The 20,983-nt window shown below is 31.9% G+C and overlaps 4 protein-coding genes across 4 annotated transcripts; 2 read left to right on the top strand and 2 right to left on the bottom strand.

Moving 5' to 3' along the window:
- The first annotated feature begins 110 nt into the window (after window positions 1-110).
- LOC124842493 (xanthoxin dehydrogenase-like) lies at window positions 111-2,709 on the top strand. The gene is made up of 3 exons (XM_088111147.1): window positions 111-271; window positions 1,328-1,791; window positions 2,203-2,709. Exons 1-3 carry the CDS (start codon window positions 228-230, stop codon window positions 2,535-2,537), a joined length of 843 nt encoding a protein of 280 aa, XP_087967273.1. The 5' UTR covers window positions 111-227; the 3' UTR covers window positions 2,538-2,709.
- A 948-nt stretch (window positions 2,710-3,657) lies between these two features.
- RPL27 (ribosomal protein large subunit 27) lies at window positions 3,658-6,264 on the bottom strand. The gene is made up of 3 exons (XM_047319002.2): window positions 5,917-6,264; window positions 4,115-4,216; window positions 3,658-4,019 (listed from the first exon to the last, which is right to left on the bottom strand). Exons 1-3 carry the CDS (start codon window positions 6,208-6,210, stop codon window positions 3,840-3,842), a joined length of 576 nt encoding a protein of 191 aa, XP_047174958.2. The 5' UTR covers window positions 6,211-6,264; the 3' UTR covers window positions 3,658-3,839.
- An 8,733-nt stretch (window positions 6,265-14,997) lies between these two features.
- On the top strand, window positions 14,998-18,386 carry LOC124842496 (uncharacterized). Its single transcript, XM_047318996.2, has 2 exons — window positions 14,998-17,601; window positions 17,971-18,386. The coding sequence occupies exon 1, from the start codon at window positions 15,233-15,235 to the stop codon at window positions 17,585-17,587; it is 2,355 nt and encodes a 784-aa protein (XP_047174952.1). The 5' UTR covers window positions 14,998-15,232; the 3' UTR covers window positions 17,588-17,601; window positions 17,971-18,386.
- LOC124842498 (subtilisin inhibitor 1) lies at window positions 18,360-18,942 on the bottom strand. Its single transcript, XM_047318998.2, has 2 exons — window positions 18,861-18,942; window positions 18,360-18,761 (listed from the first exon to the last, which is right to left on the bottom strand). Exons 1-2 carry the CDS (start codon window positions 18,925-18,927, stop codon window positions 18,481-18,483), a joined length of 348 nt encoding a protein of 115 aa, XP_047174954.2. The 5' UTR covers window positions 18,928-18,942; the 3' UTR covers window positions 18,360-18,480.
- Window positions 18,943-20,983: the final 2,041 nt, after the last annotated feature.

Raw genomic sequence — 20,983 nt, 5'->3', positions numbered from 1 at the left:
ATACACGTTACGCTCACATGACAAGTTTGGTTTAAAAAGATGAAAGAGAAATTATTAATATAAAATTAAAATTGGATTTCTTTGAAGTCTTAGTAGTTTCAGTCAGTTTCTTTCAATTGTTTTAAGATATGTACAGAAGAAGAAATGTTCAGTTTTTCAACCTTTTTCTCATCCTAATAACTACTATTCCGTGTTTTCGTTCCTTAGGAGAGAGAAAGTAGACAGCCATGTCCACCACCAGTGTTCTTCTGGCTTCAACTCCAACTCCAAGGTAATACATATTGTCAAACAAACACACCCTCTATATATATATATATATATATATATTCATTTTCTAGTGCTAACTTTCTTTCTCTGTTTTGAACTGATTTCTATTGAGCAACATCTGTTTTTGGTTTTGGATTGTCAAATGTTTTCATGAGTCAGATCTTGTGGAACATAGCTTTGAAACCAGTTAGATATTTGAAGTATCATACCCTATTGCTGCTGCTGCAAGTTTTACTTCTTTCTGTCTTGTTTTCATAACATTACAAGATTTGTGGTTTTAAAACTGATGAATCTGTTGAATGGATAATGTTTTCACATATTTGGCTTGTTTTCTGCAGTGAATGTTTTTATTAGTCTTTACTTACTCTTATTATTCAACCAATTGAGTTTGAGATTTTTCCCAAATTTTTGAGAGATTTTCTGTCAGATGTTTATTTACTCTTTCCTGATTTGGTTCAAATAACGGTGTTATAATCGGCTCAAACATGTGAGGCAGCTTCCTATTTATATGCTTAGTTTCCAAAATAATATTGACTATACACAACATTCAGAAGTCAAATTCTGCCTCATCATGACTCTCAGTGTTAGATCTTTCTCCGTTTATCCTCTAGAAAAATTCCTAGAATTGGTAATGGATTTTCTTTGTATTAGAGATTAACTCTGACAAGTAACAATTAAGATGAAATTTGTATCCATCTCATTAAGAGGTGGGTTTTAAGTCTAACTCGACCCTACAACACTAGTTTCTAACATGAAGTTTGCATCCACTTATATACTATAAATTGATCTTATCTCTTTAAGTGAGATTTCCAATACGCTGAAATATATACGGCTTGAGTATAAAACTGGACATTAATAAGTGATCTGGTAGCGAGTGAAATAATATGTCTACACAAATCTGGTTATGATAAACTCTATCCTAATACTATGTTAAGAAATTGACTTTAACCCTAATTCAATCATACGAAACTGACTTAATATTTTACTTTTATATCTTATTTAATGGATGTAAGGATTTTACAATTGTATATATTTATATATGTGATCTCTTTTGTGGCAGGTTATCAGGCAAAGTGGCATTGGTTACAGGAGGAGCAGATGGAATTGGAGAAAGCATCGTGCGTCTGTTCCACAGTCATGGTGCTAAAATTTGTATAGTTGATGTGCAAGACAACCTTGGAAAGCAGGTGTGCGAATCCCTTAACGATGAAGCAAATGTTGTTTATTTCCATGGTGATGTGACTGTGGAAGAAGATGTTTCCCATGCAGTGGACTTCACAGTGGATAGATTCGGCACCCTTGACATCATAGTCAACAATGCGGGAATTTCTGGATCACCCAGTCCTGACATACGCGAGGCAGACTTATTAGAATTCGACAAGGTGTTCAGTGTGAATGTGAAGGGAGTGTTCCACGGGATGAAACATGCTGCCAGAATCATGATCCCAAATAAGAAGGGCTCCATTGTTTCATTAGCCAGTGTAGCAAGTGTCATTGGTGGCCTTGGACCACATGCATACACAGGTTCTCATAGTAATTTTTCATAGAAAAATGCCATTAGTGAGATATTATTATTATTATTGTTGGATCTATCGAGGAGGAGGTTTACTAGAAAGATACAAACATCAATAAGATCTGAGTTTGGGTTGGAAGTTTCACGTCGACTAGAAATAAGACTAATTTATAGTATATAAGTGGATGCAAATCTAACCATAAAAGTTGGTTTTGTGGAGTTGAGTTAGATCAATTTATAATATATTGTGTAAAAGGACATATTGTTCCACTCGAGCCGTACCACCCATTAATGTTTAGTATCACAATATAATTTTTAATTCAAAACCTTGCATTGAGTTTATCAGTATTTTATCTGATTTGATGTTTAATTTTGTCATTTTTACTTGATGAGATTTTGACTCAAACTTGTATTATTCTCAGGATCAAAACATGCTGTTCTGGGGCTCACAAAGAATGTTGCAGCTGAATTGGGAAAACATGGCATAAGAGTGAATTGTGTGTCACCTTATGGTGTTGCAACAGCATTGTCTATGGCCCATTTGGCTGAAGAAGAAAGAACTGAGGATGCTTTGGCTGGTTTTCGTGATTTTACAGGGAGAATGGGAAACTTGCAGGGTGTAGAGTTAACTACTAATGATGTGGCTAATGCTGTGTTATTCCTTGCAAGTGATGATGCGAGATATATAAGTGGAGACAATCTCATGGTTGATGGAGGCTTCACCAGTGTAAATCACACACTTAAAGTTTTTAGATGATTAGTGCTGTTTTATTTTATGTATGTTAATGTACTAAGTTTAAGACATTGCAATCATAATGTCTGTCACAAGGATTTTCAGTTAACACTCAAATAATGTCAAAAATATCTGAAAATGGGTTTGTTTGGATTATGCTATAGAGAAATATATCCGAATTTGTCTTTATCCCCGACATCATAAAAGTTCAGATTATACTCACTTTTGTAAATGATAAATAATTCAGATTGAAGATTTTACATTTACTAAAGAGTAAGCTTTAATTTTACTGGTTTTTTATTTGTAATCCAAGATTCACTAACATTCGAGAAAGAATAGATGGTACTTATTATTAGTGATTTTAAATTCACATCCCATAAATTCACATTATATAAATTAAAGTTAAGTTTAATTATGTTTTAAGTTTATTATAAATTTGGATATCTTCGATTAACTTCCTATTAAATCTTTTTAATCTACTAATACTTAAAAAATTTATATTTTCAATTAACTATCTACCGTTTATTTTATTTTTTTTAATTGAGTGATATAATTGTTGTCTTGTGATCTTAATTTCTTGTCTACAAATATTAAAAAATGTATGATTCTGTGGTTAATATAAAATAACATTATAATTAATATAATGTTTTATATAAACAAAAATATCACATATCTTAATTCCTAAAAATAACAAAACAAGATAATAGGACTGAACACTGTTTCTTATCATGTCATGTTCAGTGGTTGTAGTTGAGTTGGTTTGGGTTACTTCTAAGTTCATCTGTTTGAGACGGAACTGATTCTTTTTCCAACTAATTACAATGAATCTCATCAAAGCCTACTTGTACATTGTCATGACGCTAATTCATTTTCACATTTCTGAAGGGTGAATAAAACACGTAAGTAGAGCTATAGAACTGTTGCTTTCATGAGGCATGGATTTTAGGATGCACTGAACTGATTCAACCATACAAATGAATGACCATGACTCTGACTGGTATGCCACAATAATAACAAAGAGGGCAACCGGCATATGAATTGTATTCTAAACACTACAAAATCAAGTTCTCATGCGTTAACTTATTAATCAAAAGACTTCTCTCATTCATCAAATGAAAAGTTACAGAATCAGTAAAAGAGGGTATTGGTCTAGAATATTAATGATGGATTTAGAGCACGAATTCAATTTTCCTGCCCAGAAAACATGGACAGACATCTTGGTACATCGATACTTCAACAAAACTCAATAAATGTGATGGTTTAGAGATACACAAAAGCAACAAAATTTATATGCGTATTTTACACAGTAAATTAATCTAATCAGAATCAGCACACTGGATTAGTGATTGATGCATCATCAGCAGAAGCCAGAACAAGCTGGGGTGGAAGTACTGCTCCTTCTTGTCTAGCTTTCTTGCGTTCTCGCTGCAACCTGAAGAACTCTCTCTTCCTTGCTCTATAGCTGTTGGGGTTCTCAGGTTGTACCTCTCGAGGATAAACACTGACCTGTAGTAATACATGTTGTTGCATAGCCCATTAATTTGTATTCTCAAGGATTATAGGACACATGTCATCATCTAGTTGTAAGAAAATTATTTAACCTTTTTCCTGTCAGGTCCATATTTCTCAAATTTTACCACTCCATCAATCAAGGAGAAGATGGTATAGTCTTTGCCAAGCCCCACATTCTTTCCTGCATGAAACTTCAAGGTTTGCAGAAAAAGGAAGAAGAGAATATTAGATGATTGAAACAATGAAAATGGCGCTTCTATCAGACAGTATGTACAGTAAACTTTTGTAACAACGGCATAATAGATTTTGGGTGTAGCAAGTTATGTTGAAAGCGGCATTAACTTACCTTTTGCAAAGATTTAAGAATTAATAAAAGATGTTTTTGTATTGTTTTTCACTTCTCTAGCATGACCTCCTCCAAAATACAATTGTCCTCTAGCTCTGATACTAAATAGATTGATTATTGACTGCATTTGTAACTATGAGATCCCCATTACTTCATCACTACCATTACCATTATAACAACCATAAAACCGACTTAGGAAGTTCTTCCAGTCTATAAAATGTTATAAAAGTTATGGAATAGTTCTACTATAGCAAACAATCATCAAAAGAAACTACTATTGTTGATTGCACAAGGCAACTCAGTTATGGAATAGTTCTTTGCTCTTTCTGTATTAATTTTCTAGCCATTGAATAGTGTAGTAAACATTGATTATCACGAGGTTGCCAATGCACATTCATGTAAATTTTTATTCCAGGCACCAATTCAGTAATAAACTATTAACAACTTCAACAAAGCATTGAATCAACAAATCACAAAAAGCAAAAAAAAGCTTATCAATAATCCACCACCTTCCGAAAACCATCAATCTCCATGCACCATTAAAAGAGAACGCCACACAAAACTGTTACTCCGCGAGTGTACGCAACCCAACAATTGAGACCATCACTCCTACTTCCTTCAACCACAAACAAATCTTAAGCGTAGTACATTGTGTTCTTATGGTCTTATCCTCCAACTAAAATTATAATCTTACCTTAATAACTAACATCCACCTTTATTGCACATATTACCAACGAAATTTTCAAGACATACACCAAAAAGCACATTAGATTCAGCACCTAAGTTTTGTCTTTTAACAATACCTCTGGCGCTTCTGGTAAAGTTCTCCAATCAGAACTGAAGTTCAAACCATCAGTAATGTCTTGCATTAAAGATTACCAAGGTGAAACTCCAACACGAAAAACGCTCAAGCTTTACTTGAATCTATATTTTGTCCTCTCCAAAAACGACATTCATAGTCGTATAATCAGTGATATTATTATCACATACCTTAGAACATGCAAGCTTACCTTTTACAAACCACAGGGTAATTCATGGAGATGCTTAACATTCAACTAGTTTCTCTTCAAACTGACTTCCAAACCCTTCTTTCCACCCCTATTCAACTCAACTCATATAGAAAATCACCAAACTTAACAATCGAGCATAAATTAAAAATAAGACTTGAACAGGCTAATTCAATTATGCTTCTATAAATGAGCTTATCTCAGTAGTCGTAATATGACAAACTATTTCATTCCGAATATTTCTTTGAACGAGTTTGTCCCAAAAGACTTTACAGTGATAAAAAAAAATCACTACCCCCACACAATAACATTAGTTTATACAGAAGCTAAAAATAAAAATTTTGGAAAAGTGATACAGATTAACTTAAACACAAGCTCTCTCTCTCTTTTTATTCCATTTTTTTAGCCATGGTGTTTAGGGAGAAGTTGTTCCAAACATCCTTAGTAAACAAAAAACGAAGTCTCTTCACTAATGTGAATAACAGCTCAGCAACCGAAATTCACCGTAAAGCGAAAGAGAAAATGGTAAGAGAGGCACCTTGGTTCCGCGCTGGCGAACGATGATGGAACCGGGCTTGGCGACCTGGTCGCCGTAAATTTTGACACCGAGGCGCTTGCTCTGCGAGTCACGGCCATTCTTGGTGCTTCCCGCCCCCTTCTTGTGCGCGTTCTCGATTATGAGCGGGCGGCGGCGTGGGAGGCAGACCACAGAGGTGGGGCCCGCGCGGAGAGAAGCTCCGGCGAAGAAGGATGAGGAAGAGGAAGAAGATAAGGAGAGGCCCTTGAACGCTGATGCGAGGTTGAAAGTCATAGCCATTGAAGCTGCAGCCATTGGAAGTGAAGTGGTGGAAACGATAAAGGCCACACAAAGGTCCACTGGGAAATGAAAAATGGGTATAAATGATGGATAAGAAATAAGGAGGCTAAGGCAAAAATTTTGGGAAGATTTTAATTTTTTAATCTCTTCTACATGTAATTATTCAATTATAAGAATTCAAATTATTATTATTAATGAATTTTATTCAGCATTTTTAGTTTTTTTTTTATATAAATTATGAAATAATTGTTTTTAATTATCATAAATAGTGTGAATTTTGATTTTAATATCTTATGTATTAAAAAAAATTACCACACTAAATAACCTATGCTCGCATTGTAACATAATATCAGCATGCATTATCTAAAGGAAGTTTAAAAATCCATAAAATGATTCTTATTCACATATTAACCTTTTGTGATGTGTTTTTATTTTGAAACTCTCCCCTTGAAAAAAAAAACATATAATTATAACAATTAACAAAAAAATATATTTTCTAACTATTTTCATTGTTATTTTATTACAATTTTATTTTTCTATTATATAATTATCACACTGTAAAACTAATTAATAAAAATATTTATTTTCATAATTGACTTTCACCATGCATTTTTTTATAACTTCAATATGTAATATTTGTTAATTAATTTTATCAAGAACTAGTTCATCATAGAATAAATATTAAGAACTAAAACACTGCTTAAAATTTTGGAGCATAAAAACCTTTTTTATACAACAATAATTGAAACATATTATAAGGACTAACTGACTTCAAATTTTATAAAGATGAAAAGCATTTTTTTTAATAAAGATCAAAATAAAAAACTCACTAATTTGAATAAAAAATGTTTAAATTATAGTATTAATATAGTAAAGACAACATTTTTTTAAAGAACAAGATTTTATTTAAATTTAAAAATAGTACATTTTTATACAATCGCAATTAACCGAAGAGGCATTCAAAAGAAGAGACATATTTTTAGTTTCCCAGTGATATAATGTTAAGAAAGTACTCTTCATGTTTAATTTACCTTTAAGAAAAATAATATTGTCAAAAGAATCAGGTTTCCAAAAATAGATTTTAATCAAGTTTCACACAAAAACATTATCAAGAGATGAAAATCTAACTTTTACTTGGTGTAAAAAAATTATTAAAAAAATCAGATTATTCTATTAAATCTTTAATGTAGCACTAAATTAAAATTTAATAGAAAAAATAACATTACTCTTTACTTTCGAGAAAAATTCTGTAAATTCGCCAATAATAATTTTTATTAATCAAATACATGTTAGTTCTCTCTGAGAATCATGTAACTCTCACCTACCATAGTTCCTGGGTATGAAAATTTTCCTCTTAACAAACATCCCATTAAATAATTTTAAATCATATATAGTAAAGGGAGATCGAAAAAAGATCGACCAACTATAACTTTTTTTCTTAATTTATTGAAAAACTCATGTTTGGGACATAAAATTGAAAAGTTTCTAATATGATTTTCAGTAGCATTATTGGTTTGCAAACTAAGCTTTGCAAATTTGGAAATGGAAGAAAAGGAGGGTTCTTATTCCTGAATTCCAAAACACAAAAATAAATTCATAAAAAAACATCATTTGAGAAATAAAATTACTTGTAAGCTCTTAGTTAACATCCCAATTTCTTCTTCTAAAGGGTGTTGATGTTCTTCCTATGTTCCTATTATTTCATTTGAACAACCTTCCATCTATATACTCTAATCTTTTCAATACCATTATCATTCATCTCACTTAGTTAATAATAACCGAATATATATAATTGACTATATACTATATTGAATGACTTTTTTACTTTATCACGTTCAAAAACTATATTCAATGACTTTTTTACTTTATCAACGTTCAAAAACTATATTCAAACTATCATGCCACACATTTTCAGCATCTAAATAAAATATTAACTAACGCGAATCCCACAACATCACCAATGTCAAATTGCCAAGCCCACAAGAAGATCAATTTATGGGAATATGGTGCAAAACACATGCCACAATCACAAAAATCGATGAAAAATAGTAAAGTATAAAAAAAAAATCACCATCGTGCCTGGGTTCCAAATTTCGCTGGCGGTAGTTCAGTTACGACATTCAACAAACACGTCGTGTGCCCTTTTATCCCAGGCGAGTTTAATCAGCAACTCACACTCCAAGAACGAGTCAGGAACAGTGCAGATCAATCTCTATTCATGTCCACCAAAGACGAGTCAGTGGTAGCGGAATCGTGCTGCTGTTGTTGTTCGGCGTTCATGAGTGCTTCCATGTCTCTCATTCTGGTGCGCATGGCGTTGGTGAAAAGGACTGCGAGAAAACAGAATGAGTGAGGTGAATCTGATTAATGGTGATGAAACAATTGAAGGAGAAAGAATGGGAAGAGAGGTTACTAGCGGCGGTTCCAAAAGTCCAAACCCATAGGATCTTCACACCAACGCTCTTCGGTTCGCGCGCCATGAAGAAGAGATTCTGCCAAGCATAGAGTGCAAGTTTTTCTGAAGAAAAGGAAGAAAAAGGGCTGGGCCGGACAGTTAAGATGAATGTCGCTGAGCTTTTTCTTCCTGCACCCCGTAATTTCTAACAGCAATCCAATAGTTTTTAAAATGGTTGTTTTGTCTTCCGTAAAAGTCAGAATAGGATTTATTGAACAAATTTTGAAATAGGATTTTCAAAATAAGATTTCTAGAACAAATTTTCAGAGCACATAAAATGCAATTCATAACAAGTTAAATTACTAAATATATATTTTTACTTGCTAATTTTGTCTTAATTTTCATCTTGTTCATTATTATACTTCATTCTAATATTTGTGTATTCGGAAGCACGTTTAAGAACTATAGATATTTAAAAATATTATTGTCTTCCCCACCTATAAGTTACTAAGAAAGCTATTTTGGTATTAACATAATGACACATTCACCCTCAATGGCAACCATTGCATGCACGTGAATATGTGAATTTATTCCTTCGTTACATTGCACTCAATCACTCTTGAATTCTTTGAAGAAAAATATTTTAAATAAATTCAATACCAATAAATTATAAACAAATCCATAAAATATTATGATATCACTTATTTCCTGAAATTTTGAAATAATGAGTTTATAAGTTTTTTCACATTTATGAAATTCAAATTCACACTTAAATTTCATATATAATATTACTCTTTTAAGTATAAGTATCTTTCTACGTTAGTACTCTCACCTTTAATAAAAATATTTTTAATCAAAAAATAATTTAGTAATGTCTTTTACTTATGTTATTATTTAATACAACAACCTAAAATTGTTCACACACTTCATATTCTCATTAAAATCAATTATACAAACAAATTACCTAAGACCATTAAAGAGTTTTTTTTCAAGAGGATACTATTAAAATATTTGACACTAATAAATTGTGAATCCCCTCATAAAAAATTACAATACTATCTTCTATACAAAATGTTTATAAGTCTTATTTGACACAACCTCACGACGACCTTGTTCTTTTGAGTGGATTTGAGGGAATGAATTTGAGAGAATTTGAGAGAATTTGAAGATAAATATTTTTGTCGTTTATTTGAGTGAATTTTGAGGTAAATAAGAATAAATTTGGAAATAATTTTTTTTAATTTGTCACGTCAATACAATTCTATACTAATTCTCACAAATTTTATTTTCAAATTCACTCTCATTTACCTCCAAATTCATTCAAATAAACGACACAAAAATTTATCTTCAAATTCCCTCAAATCTATCAAAAGAACAGGATTTTAATGACTATTGTAGAACCTTAGTTTTTTCAATAAAAGTAATGAAAATCATTTTTTTAAAGTGATCGGTAAAATTTTATGATAAATATTTAAAATAACAATACAGATTTGGTGATTTGGAAAGAAGTGATGCACCTCTACCAACTTAGCAATGAAAAAAACCAAAAGTATAATTTATCACTTAACATCTAAAATGTTTTTTAGTGTCTAATTATTTAGTTCTATAAGATATTTTGTCAATAAAATATAAGTTTAAAGACCATTTTGACACTGAAGATATATATTCATGATTATTTTTTATTTGTTATCTATCTATGGATAACACCGGATTAATCGTTCTTACAAAAAATAAATCAATCTTTTATTCTAATTCAATCACTAAAGTGATAAATTATTCATAAATGTAAAATATTAAATGAAGGAAAGTGTGAAATATTTTTTCTAGAGTACAAACAGAATAAATCCCTTTTTAATAAACATAAAATGTTAGTAAAGTTGGCCTATAGGAAAAATAGCCAATAATGAGGTTATAATTAAAAAAAAATGATATGAACATTGAAAAGAAAAAGAAGAGGACTATGCTTGTCCTTGATAAAAAAGAAAAAAAAATATTTTCTTTTTTACAATATAACAAGTAGCATTAAAGTAACAAAATTTTAATGGTAGGGAATATTTATGAAGCACTAATAAAATGCATCTTTAGATATAATAAAATGAGATTTATGTATCTGGAATATATTATATTCTATATATATAATAATAACACCTGACAATGCACGTGTATACCCTACAATACTTTATAGTGAGATGACAATTAGGGCATTATTACCCATCATTAGAGGGACCTTCTCATGCAACCTTAGCATTTACTTTACATTATTGAGATAATAGTATTTTCTTTAAGAAGATTCTTTTCATCCACAAAAACATTTTAAATATAAAAATCTATTAAATATATATTTAGATATAAAAGTATATCAAGTATTGCATCTAAAAAACCTTTACGACAGTAGAATGTCAAATAAACTCAATCATAACTAATACATAATTTTTAAACCAGGGACGAAAATAAATATTTATATATTTATTTCGTTTTTGTTTATATACTTGTTTTTCTGTTTATATATTTACTTTTGTTTTAAATTATTAAAACACTTTGAATTTACAAAAATATTTTTCAATCAAACTTTATTTTATTTGAATAATATTTTTATGGGTTAAATATGTTTTTAGTCCCTAAATTATCACGCGATTTTGATTTTTCATCATTTTTGAAAGATTTGTTCATTTTAGTCTCTTAGTTTTGAAACTCTTATGTTTAGTCCTTAAAAATTAACGACGTTAAGTTTTCTGTGAGGTGGTAAACGGCGAGTCACGTGTGATGTCACCTTCTCTGACCACTTTTAATTGACGTGGCAGTAAAGTCTCGTGGTCGGTCGACCTGATGGGTGGTCAGCCATAAAAACCTGGTGGTCAGTCTGCCTCGTGGGTGGTCGGCCAATCGTTCTGGTGATCGGTCGGCTTAGTGGGTGGTCAGTCTGGTTGTGCCTGAATGAAGGTCAGTGTTTGTGCTTTATTGACTTCGTTTTTATGCAACTTGCTTTATACAACTTGACTTTGTTTCTGAATATCGTGCAGTCTCATGGCACCACCAGGTCGACCACATACCAAGCCGAGCACCAGGCCGAGCACCAGGCCGACCACCAAGCTGATCATCCACTAGCCGACCAACCACCCACCAGGCCAACCGACCACCAAACCGAGTGGCCGACCACCAAACCGAGTGGCCGACCACCCACTAGGCCGACCGACCACCAGACCCATACTGCCACGTCAATTAAAAGTAGTCAGGAAAGGTGACATCACACGTGGCTCATCGTTTGCCACCTCACAGAAAACTTAACATTGTTGCTTGTTAAGGACTAAAAATAAGAGTTTTCAAACTAAGATGACTAAAATGAATAAACCTTTCGAAGAGAGAAGAAAACCAAAATCGCGTGATAGTTTAAGGACTAAAAACATATTTAATCCTATTTTTATTATATAAATTTTATTTTCTCTCTTATTTACATTTTAATCGATATTTTATCAAGTTGATTTATATATTTCAATTGTTTTTTTCTTAATATTTATAAGAATAATAATTGTTCAAAATGTTATAAAATTTTAATTGTGCGTCATTATTTTTTTAGTAATTATTTTTATTTTATTTTAAAACTTGTAGAACTATAATTTTTTCTTTAATATTAAATATTAAAAAAATTAATTTTTAGTAATGTAATAATTTTTCAATGTGGATTTATTAATATATATATATATATATATATATATATATATATATATATATATATATATATATATATATATTAGATACATATTATGATAAAATATAACAACCATAAATTTTATATGAATAAAAGTAGATAAAATATACATAAACGTACTTAAAATCAAACTGACACCTCCTAGCAAATTCTCATCATAGTGATAGTGTAATATACATAGATAGAAAGCTTACCAACTTATGCAAAGACACTTTTATCGATCACGTGTTTTTCTTTTTCTTTTTCCTTTTGTTACTTTTTCTTTTTCGGTATTTTGTTTACATTTTCGACTACTATACATTTTTTTCTACGTACGAAAACATATATATTATACATGTATTATTGTATTTCCTTTTCTTTTTCCTTTCTAAGTGTCAATTAGAGATTTGAAATGTATTATATATATATATATATTTTTTTTTTTAATAATATGATTTGACAATTGGCCGAAAGAGAAATACTAACAATACGACGTTTAACACATTTTAATGTAATTTTGATTATTTATTGAAATTCATTTTAGCTTAGAAAGAAGTTGATAATTGAAAAGGAATTTGAAATGTTCTGAAACAAGAAGAAGGAGCTGGAATTGATGACCTAATTATTTTTGAAGATTATTAAAATGAATAGGTTTAGGAGGCACTAGCATGGGGCGGTGGCGTGTGGCATATCTAATTAGGGCACTCTTTTCTTTTTTTTTTTCTTTACTTTATCACTTTCTATTTTCTATTACCTTTATTATTATTATTTCTTTTAATTTCTTTTATTATTATTTGTTTGAATCTTTGGATGAGAGGAAGAAGAGGAGCGTATGCAAATGTGGGCTCCACGCCCATGTAGGGCCCAATAGCAGCCCAAGTTTGCCGACCACACGGCTTTGTCTTTTCCACAGTGCTTTTTCTTTATGCCTCCCAAACCTTACTATCCACAAAGAAAAAAAAGAAACATATTTTTACTTTAAAATAGTATATTTAGTAGGTTAATTTACTGTACTACCCTTTTTTTACTTGATCAAGGAATAAAGTTAGAGTAACTTCTTAACATTCCACGTGTTTCGAACAATTTTTTTTATGAGAATCTTTTAGCAGAGAGAAAGATATGAAACTCAAATTTAAATTAATCTGTAAAATTTTCTTTATATAATTTTATTTTTTAATTTATATAAGTAGCTTTGGTTTGGATTGGTGTGTATAAGTGATGTTAACTTATGGTGAAGTTAAATTTATCTGACTTGTTTGATTCTTATGTTTAAAAAGTTCAAATAGTGATTACTGTGTTTAATTAATGTTAATGAGAAAGAGAGAATTGTGATTAAACGTTTAAAGAAGTTTTTGTTTTTTTAATTTAAATATAAATTATATAAATTAATGTGCAGAAGATCATTAATGTCTTTACGGAAATTAATTTAAACTCACAGAAAACTTGTTTTTATTTTTCTTTAAACAAGTTTCGGAAAAAAGAGAGAGAGAGAAAGTATCTTAAAATATATTGTATTTTATTTATACTTAAAAAATAATGTAAATAAAAAAATATCTTGGTACACCATGCGTATAAAATACATGCGGATATTCAAAAGTGTTTGAAAACTCTGTTCTACACCAACTTTAGCATAGATTGTCGGTCACTTAAAAGGATACTTTGCAACGTCTATGATTAATAATATAATAATAATAATAGCAATAATTATTGAAAACTCAAGTTTCAAAATAAATTTGATATATAGTAGATATAAAAAATTTACGTAATATAAGAAAAAAATTCATTACACATTATTTTAAAGACTATTAAAGATTGATGTCACTTTTTATATGAATTTAACTCATTTCTTATCATTATTATTTTATAAATTTTCAATAAATTTATTTAAAAGATAAATAATAATAATAATATAGTAAGAAATAATTCTAAAAGTAATTAATTGAAATTACTGTCATCTCAAAATTCAAGTGTAGATATGGTGTTTTTTTTTTACCTTTTGCTTTACATATAGTGTCTTAGTCTTGTGTTGATGACATTAAATACTCAAAATAGAGTGACACACTATTGATTGAAATTTGAAGGAAAAACTTGGTTGTTAAGGAAAATATATGTTGAAACACACACATGCAATTTATGAACATTTGAAGCTTTTGACAACCTAATGTTGATTTTATTAAGCTAACAGATCTACTAACTGCCACCTACTTTTCTCTCAGCTACACCAACCAGAAACTGCTACATGAAACAGATCAATTCCTTTTGATGAATGAAGTAGCATTTGCAATTCTGTTTGTGAAGCAGCATTGATGGAAAAGCAGAAGCCATGATACTTGTTTCCTGAATCAAACCAATTTCCTGAATGAAGCCAAATTCACATTACTCAAAAGTGTCTTAAACTAAAGCAACTGCATTAATGCAGCTTGTCCTCATCTCTTCACCTAAACTAGGCCACAAAGGGTTCCCTTATCCAAAACCAAGAGGGTTGATTTGGTCATTTTTTGTGAAAGATGATGATGAGTTAAGAAATCAAATCAGCAGCAACAAGTATTGAAAATAGGCAATGAAAAGTTCCCATATTTTAAAATACTAGTTATTCATGTAAGAAAATGCTAAGCATAAAAGGGTCCCAAAAACCACCTGTTAGTGCTGGTCAACATCAAATACTTATCAAAACCATATTCAAATAACATCACCTGCCAAACCACAGTTGAGAATATACAAAAAGAGAAAACCACATCAAACTAAAGCATGCCAAACCAAACCAAGGGGAGAGAATATCTCTCTGCTTGTTTGGCTTTCAAGCTTTCATTCCTTCCTCTTCTTTTCTTTCCTCTCTGAACTTCTTCCTCATTAGGAAAACAAAACCACCTCAAGGAAGGAAAACAGACCAAACCATATACCAAACAACTATATATCCTTTATTCCCACTTATTCAACCTCTGGTTTATCCTTCGAATATGGTTCAAAGAAAGGTTCCTGGCAAGCTTGGAATCCAAGCTGAACATGTTAAATCAGACAAGAGGTTGGCAAATATGAAGCTATCTTCATCTCAGCACCAAGATGGCAAAAGTAGAGGGGCTGATATGAAGAAGAAAATCAGAAAATCAAGGTCAATAAACCTTTCTGATCTTGAGGCTCTTCAATCATCATCATCATCACCTTCGAGGAGAAGCTTGTCTCAACCAGGAAAGCCACCCCCTCTTCACACTCCAACCACTGCTGCATCAGCATCACCTCAGAAGCAGCAATCTTTGTTCAGAACAACAGATGTTTCACCCAATTACATGAAGCCAACAAGCAGTTCGCATGCAAAAAAGGAACTTTTCCCGGTAAGCCACAGGAACTCTCAATCTGGTTCTGATTTTAAGAATCTTCCGAGAAAATTTTCTACTGATTCCAAAGCTGCCTGTGCTAAAAAACCTGCCAAAGCCTTGGCAAGGTCGTCTAGTTTGAGTTTGGTCAGAACATTGACAAAAACCACTACTTTCAAGGCTTCTAGAGCCTGTCCTAGAAAATCCTCCAGGGCTGTTATGTGTGCAGATATGACTGCACCACAGAGAGCCACTTGTTCTTCAACTTTGAAGGACTCAAAGTTCCCTTCGTACCTCATGCTTAGCCCTGGGGCAACTGAGTCAGAGGGAACTTCAGCCATGAAGGTTTGCCCTTACACGTATTGTTCCCTTAATGGTCATCATCATGTTGATTTGCCGCCATTGAAGAGCTTCATGTCAGCTAGGAGGCGCCTTCTGAAGACGCAGAAGCGCGCCAAGCTTGAAGCTCTCAGCCCTCGGAGACTGAAGGTTCCCCTTGAGACAGATAAGAAGGACTCTGATGTTGAGCAGAACGTTTTTGAGGAAAAATCTGCTTGCGATGAAATTGGCATTGATATCTTCATTGAAATCTATACCAATGAAAAGGATGCAACACCAACAGGAGCAGAAGAAATAGGGAGAAGAGATTTTCTCAAAGAGATTGAGGATCAAGCAGATAACAAGTCACCAATTGAAGATAATGGCGTAGCAGCAAGAACCGTTGGTTTTCCTTCTCCCTCTGTACGTGAACTTGATCTTGAGGAGGATTTGAAAAAGCCCTTTGATGACGTTGCAATCGAAGTAGATACCAACGGCAACTTTCTTCAAGAACAAAGTTCACAAGATGCAGATGAAGATCACCAACCAACTGTCTTGTGTCATGAAGAAATGAGCATGGGAAGCTACTGCAGCGATGGGGAACAAGACATGGGGGATGTTGACATGGATGATTCTGATTCCAGAACCTATGAAATGGAGTGGAAGGAGGAGAGATTTTGTGGATTCGATCACGAAGAGGATGCTGATTCTTCTGTTTACACAGAAGAGGACAACGACTCAAGAGTTGAGTCCTCATCAGAGAGTTCTCATGATGTGTCAGTGACATGGTTAGATGACATCCTTGGCAGCTACTATGAGGACTTTCTGGTTGATGAAACACACAAAAAGGCCAATTCAGAAGAAAACACCCATTTTGAAGAATCTACTGGGATTAGTTCCGTCCTTGAAGACACAAATGGAAGCATTGAAACCAAAGAAATCGAGTACTCCTCCACGGGTTGTGACCAATCTTCATTTACAGAGGAAATATTTGAGTATATGACAAATGCACTAGATAATAGTGGAGAAGATGAGAAACATGTGGATGATGAGGCCGGTTGCAACTCAAAGACACTTGATGAACAGACATTTGACAGCACTCAGAATCAGAAGATGAGTGATACTAGCACAACTGACGGGACAAGTGAAGATGGATGTTCAAGCAGCCTAGAGAACAATGATGAGAGCAGTACAATGGAGAGGGAAATTGAGTTGGTGGATGTGTCTGAGGAATGTAACATGACTGATCAAGATCAGGATTTGTTGGAAAAAGACCAAGGTAAAGGTAGAAGGTTCCAAAGAACAAGTTGCATAGATAGTGAAGATGAAAACACAAGCAAGAATTGGAAAGGTTCAATTAGGAGAAAGAGGGTTGTTGAAGATGATGACGAGATGAGAAAGTTCAACCCCAAAGAGCCAAATTTCCTGCCTTTGGTTCCTGAACCAGAAAAAGAAAAGGTTGACCTGAAGCATCAAATGATGGATGAGAGAAAGAATTCGGAGGAATGGATGCTTGATTGTGCACTCAGACAAGCTGTGACAAAACTTGCACCAGCTAGGAAGAAGAAGGTGGCACTGCTAGTTGAAGCCTTTGAAACGGTGATGCCAGCACCCAAATGTGAAAACCGTGTGAGAAACAATTCAGCATTTGGTCATGCAGGAAGAATTCAAGCTTGTAGCTGATGGATGTTGCTGAGGTAAAAATTGAACACAACCCTTTTTTCATTCTTTCTAAGCTTCTCATTAACATCAGCAATTATTTCAGTCTTTCAGCATTTTCAGAAGATCATTGACATGGGAACTTGTGAACATTAAGATTCTTTATATCACTATGAGCACGCACCTATGCTATTTTTACTGATTTCTTGTTTCATATAAATTATTTTGATAATAACATAACTAAGCGGTTTTCATATCTTTAAGAGTTAAAACTAAAACAGAATTTTCCGTGTATATGATAATAGATTTGACTTTCTTTATGCATGAAGTTGTTGTTGTTTTTAAGCGTGGACATAAGATCAGTCCCTGAATACAAGGTTTCTGTCTTCTTTTTCTGTTTTGGTTAGTCTACTGTCATGAAAGGTGAACCAAGAGAAAGTGTTATCTTCTTGCACGGGAAGCATAACCAAACCTCTGAGGAGAAATATGCCATCACACCAAGTAAATTTGGCTGTCATGTCCAACTTTCTGAAACGTGGATAAACTCGGCTTCAAACATCAAGGACTTGTGACAGTAAAACGAAGAGTGAAGCTTCAGAAAGGAAACTTGTGGTTGCTGTTTAGCCTTGTGGATTTGCTTTACCAGAATGTTTAGTGAACTTTAATCATGTGTTGTTTACTTTGTTACATATGTTTGTATTTGATGCACTAGTATATTTGTGTTGATGAAGATTATCCATGCCTCTGGATTCTGATAACTTAATTGCTAGTTTGTACAATGCAGGACAGCTAATCATTACGTAATTTTCTGTTTTCACTTTCATTATTGCGAATTACAAAAAGTACTACATGGATTCAGAATATTGTATCATGAAAGCAAACATATTATTCATACTAAACCAAAAAAAACTTCAGATTCAAAAGCAAATAAGATCTCCATGAAATGATGATACATAATTAGCAGATATTAGCCAATTGATTGGAGTCCTTGTGACTTTGTTAGATTCATCCACATACAATCGAACTCTCTTAGGATTATAATCTGCAGTGACAAAAGAGTCATGAGGCACCACTTGAATTTGAACATCACTCATCTCTTCTTTGATCTTAGTTTCTGCTTCTTCAGCAGTGACACCAACCAGTTCAGGCCAACTTGTCTTTGTAGGAGTGTTAGTTTCCAAAGCCTGCTTGTAATTCCCTGCACACCAAACATACTTTGATACTGTTCATACACATTCATGAAAGTTTTATCAAATGTGACTTGAACATATTTGAAAAGAGGAAGAATAGTACTCACTTGGTAAGGGCACATTGGGTTGTTCCTGAGAAGGGTTAGTCCCTTGTTCTTGCTTTTCCTCAGCCATGAACACCAAACAATGTGTAGAACTCAAAAAAGGATCCTTTGATGAAAGTTTTGTTGAGTTTGAATGGTTTAAGTAGAGGCCATGGAAACTCTGAATCGGTGGAGTTTGGTTTTAGCTTGCCACCTCTTTTGGAGTTTTGCCTGTTCAGATGATTAAGCTGATTTTTCCAATGCCATATGCCTCAATTTTGTAGTGTCACGTAAGCCACCTAAGACTATTTTAACACATGATAATGCTATTAAAGTCTTGCTTCATTTTATAAATCAAAATTTGACCTCTTTCTATGTATAATGAAATGTAGTAGTTTTATATCAAGTAATCTTGAATAATTTAATATTTTTATAAAACTTCTACCATATAACATTTATTTATTCTAAGATAAGAACCCATAATTTCGGTGCATTTGTTGTCAAACTCTAATTTTTAAGGCTCAACTTTATTTTAATTTGTTTTTTCAAGATTAATTTAATACTAAAGTTGAAAGACTCATTCTTACTTTTATATATTTATGAATTAAATAATTTTTTAATGTCTAAGTTCGCAATATCTTTGCGTAATGTAGTTGATCATTTTGCGTAATGAATCTTTTATGTTTTATTCTTTTCATCTTTGTCGCAGCTAAGGTTTAAGAGGCAGGATAAGGCATTACGGAAAAGACAAAACGTTGTGGTCGGCAAACTTGGGCAGCTAGTGGGCCCTGTCATGGCCGTTTGTATTTAAATGTAAATATAATAATAATATATTATTTTTAATATATTTATAGAAATTAAAATGTTGTTCTTTCTTTTCTTCACTAAAGATTTTTATAATATAAATCCTTTCTTCTAATAAGATTTTAACATTATGTAAAAACAAGATTTTATGTAGTCAAAATGGCATTAGTTTATACAAAAATTATGTACAAATAAATTTAATAGGAATTTTGTAAATAAGTTGGTACTTATGTTAATAGATTATTATTAGAATAATTGTAAAAATAATAATAGGATGATATATGTTTATATTTATTTGATACATATTAAAAAAGTAAAATAATTATAAAAAATAAATTAATGTACTTTAAAAAAAAGAATAATAATATTAAATAAATATGAAAAATTTGTGTATGAAAATATCTCTCTAGTCTCTAGTTATTTAATGTATAGTGAAATATAAATTGTGTTTTGAACTAATATACATACATATTACATTACTTCTAATAGTAACCGATGTAATAAGTACAGCATACTATATTCCTTATATAATAAGTACAACATACTATATTAGTTATATATGCAGTTTATACATATTACATGTATCGACGTTTCTTTAAATTTATCCGTGATGTTGCATGACTTCTCAATATACTAGATTACTTATATATGAACATTGCAAATATTAATTTTTGTACGGTTCGGTATTAAGTTTCTCAACATAATTCTCCCTCTAGTGGAAAACTTAAAAAAAAAAAGTGACATTTTGATTGTAGAAACATCATATTTTACATTGTAGTTCAAACAACATATGTAGAATGTCATTTGTACATTGGTGGTAAGTTAGAATCGACGTAAAATGTTAGTCAGATTTATAATTGAAGTTGAAAATACATTCTTTACTAATTCATAAATTGATTGAAAAACATAGATGTCATGGATGTAGAATATTTAAAATAAATGATGTAAAAAAAAGATTTAATTAGTTCTTTAGTCGAAGATTTACTTATTTTTTTTCAATAGATTCCTATTTTTTATTTTGTTTCAAATGAATTTTAAATTTTATTAAAACATGTCAATCATATCTTAATTACCAACTGTATTAAAATAGTTAAAGATAAATTTATAAAATATGTTTATTTGATACTTGATACATATTTTTGACATGGATTGACTCAACTTGTTTATTGACCCATGTCGACTCGATGCAACCTTTGGTCTTAATCGACTCAACTTAACTTTCGGTCTAGGTTGACTTAGTCTGACCTTTGTCCAAGGTTGTCTAAGTTCAATCTTTATCCTAGATCATCTTGGCTTGATCTGCGTTTTCTGATAGACTCGACTCGACATGCAACTTGGTTAAT

This window comes from Vigna umbellata, chromosome 3 (assembly GCF_029865625.1).
Source record: "Vigna umbellata cultivar VRB3 chromosome 3, Vumbellata_1.0, whole genome shotgun sequence".
NCBI classification, from domain to species: domain Eukaryota; kingdom Viridiplantae; phylum Streptophyta; class Magnoliopsida; order Fabales; family Fabaceae; genus Vigna; species Vigna umbellata.
This window is presented reverse-complemented; position numbering and strand designations above follow the sequence as displayed.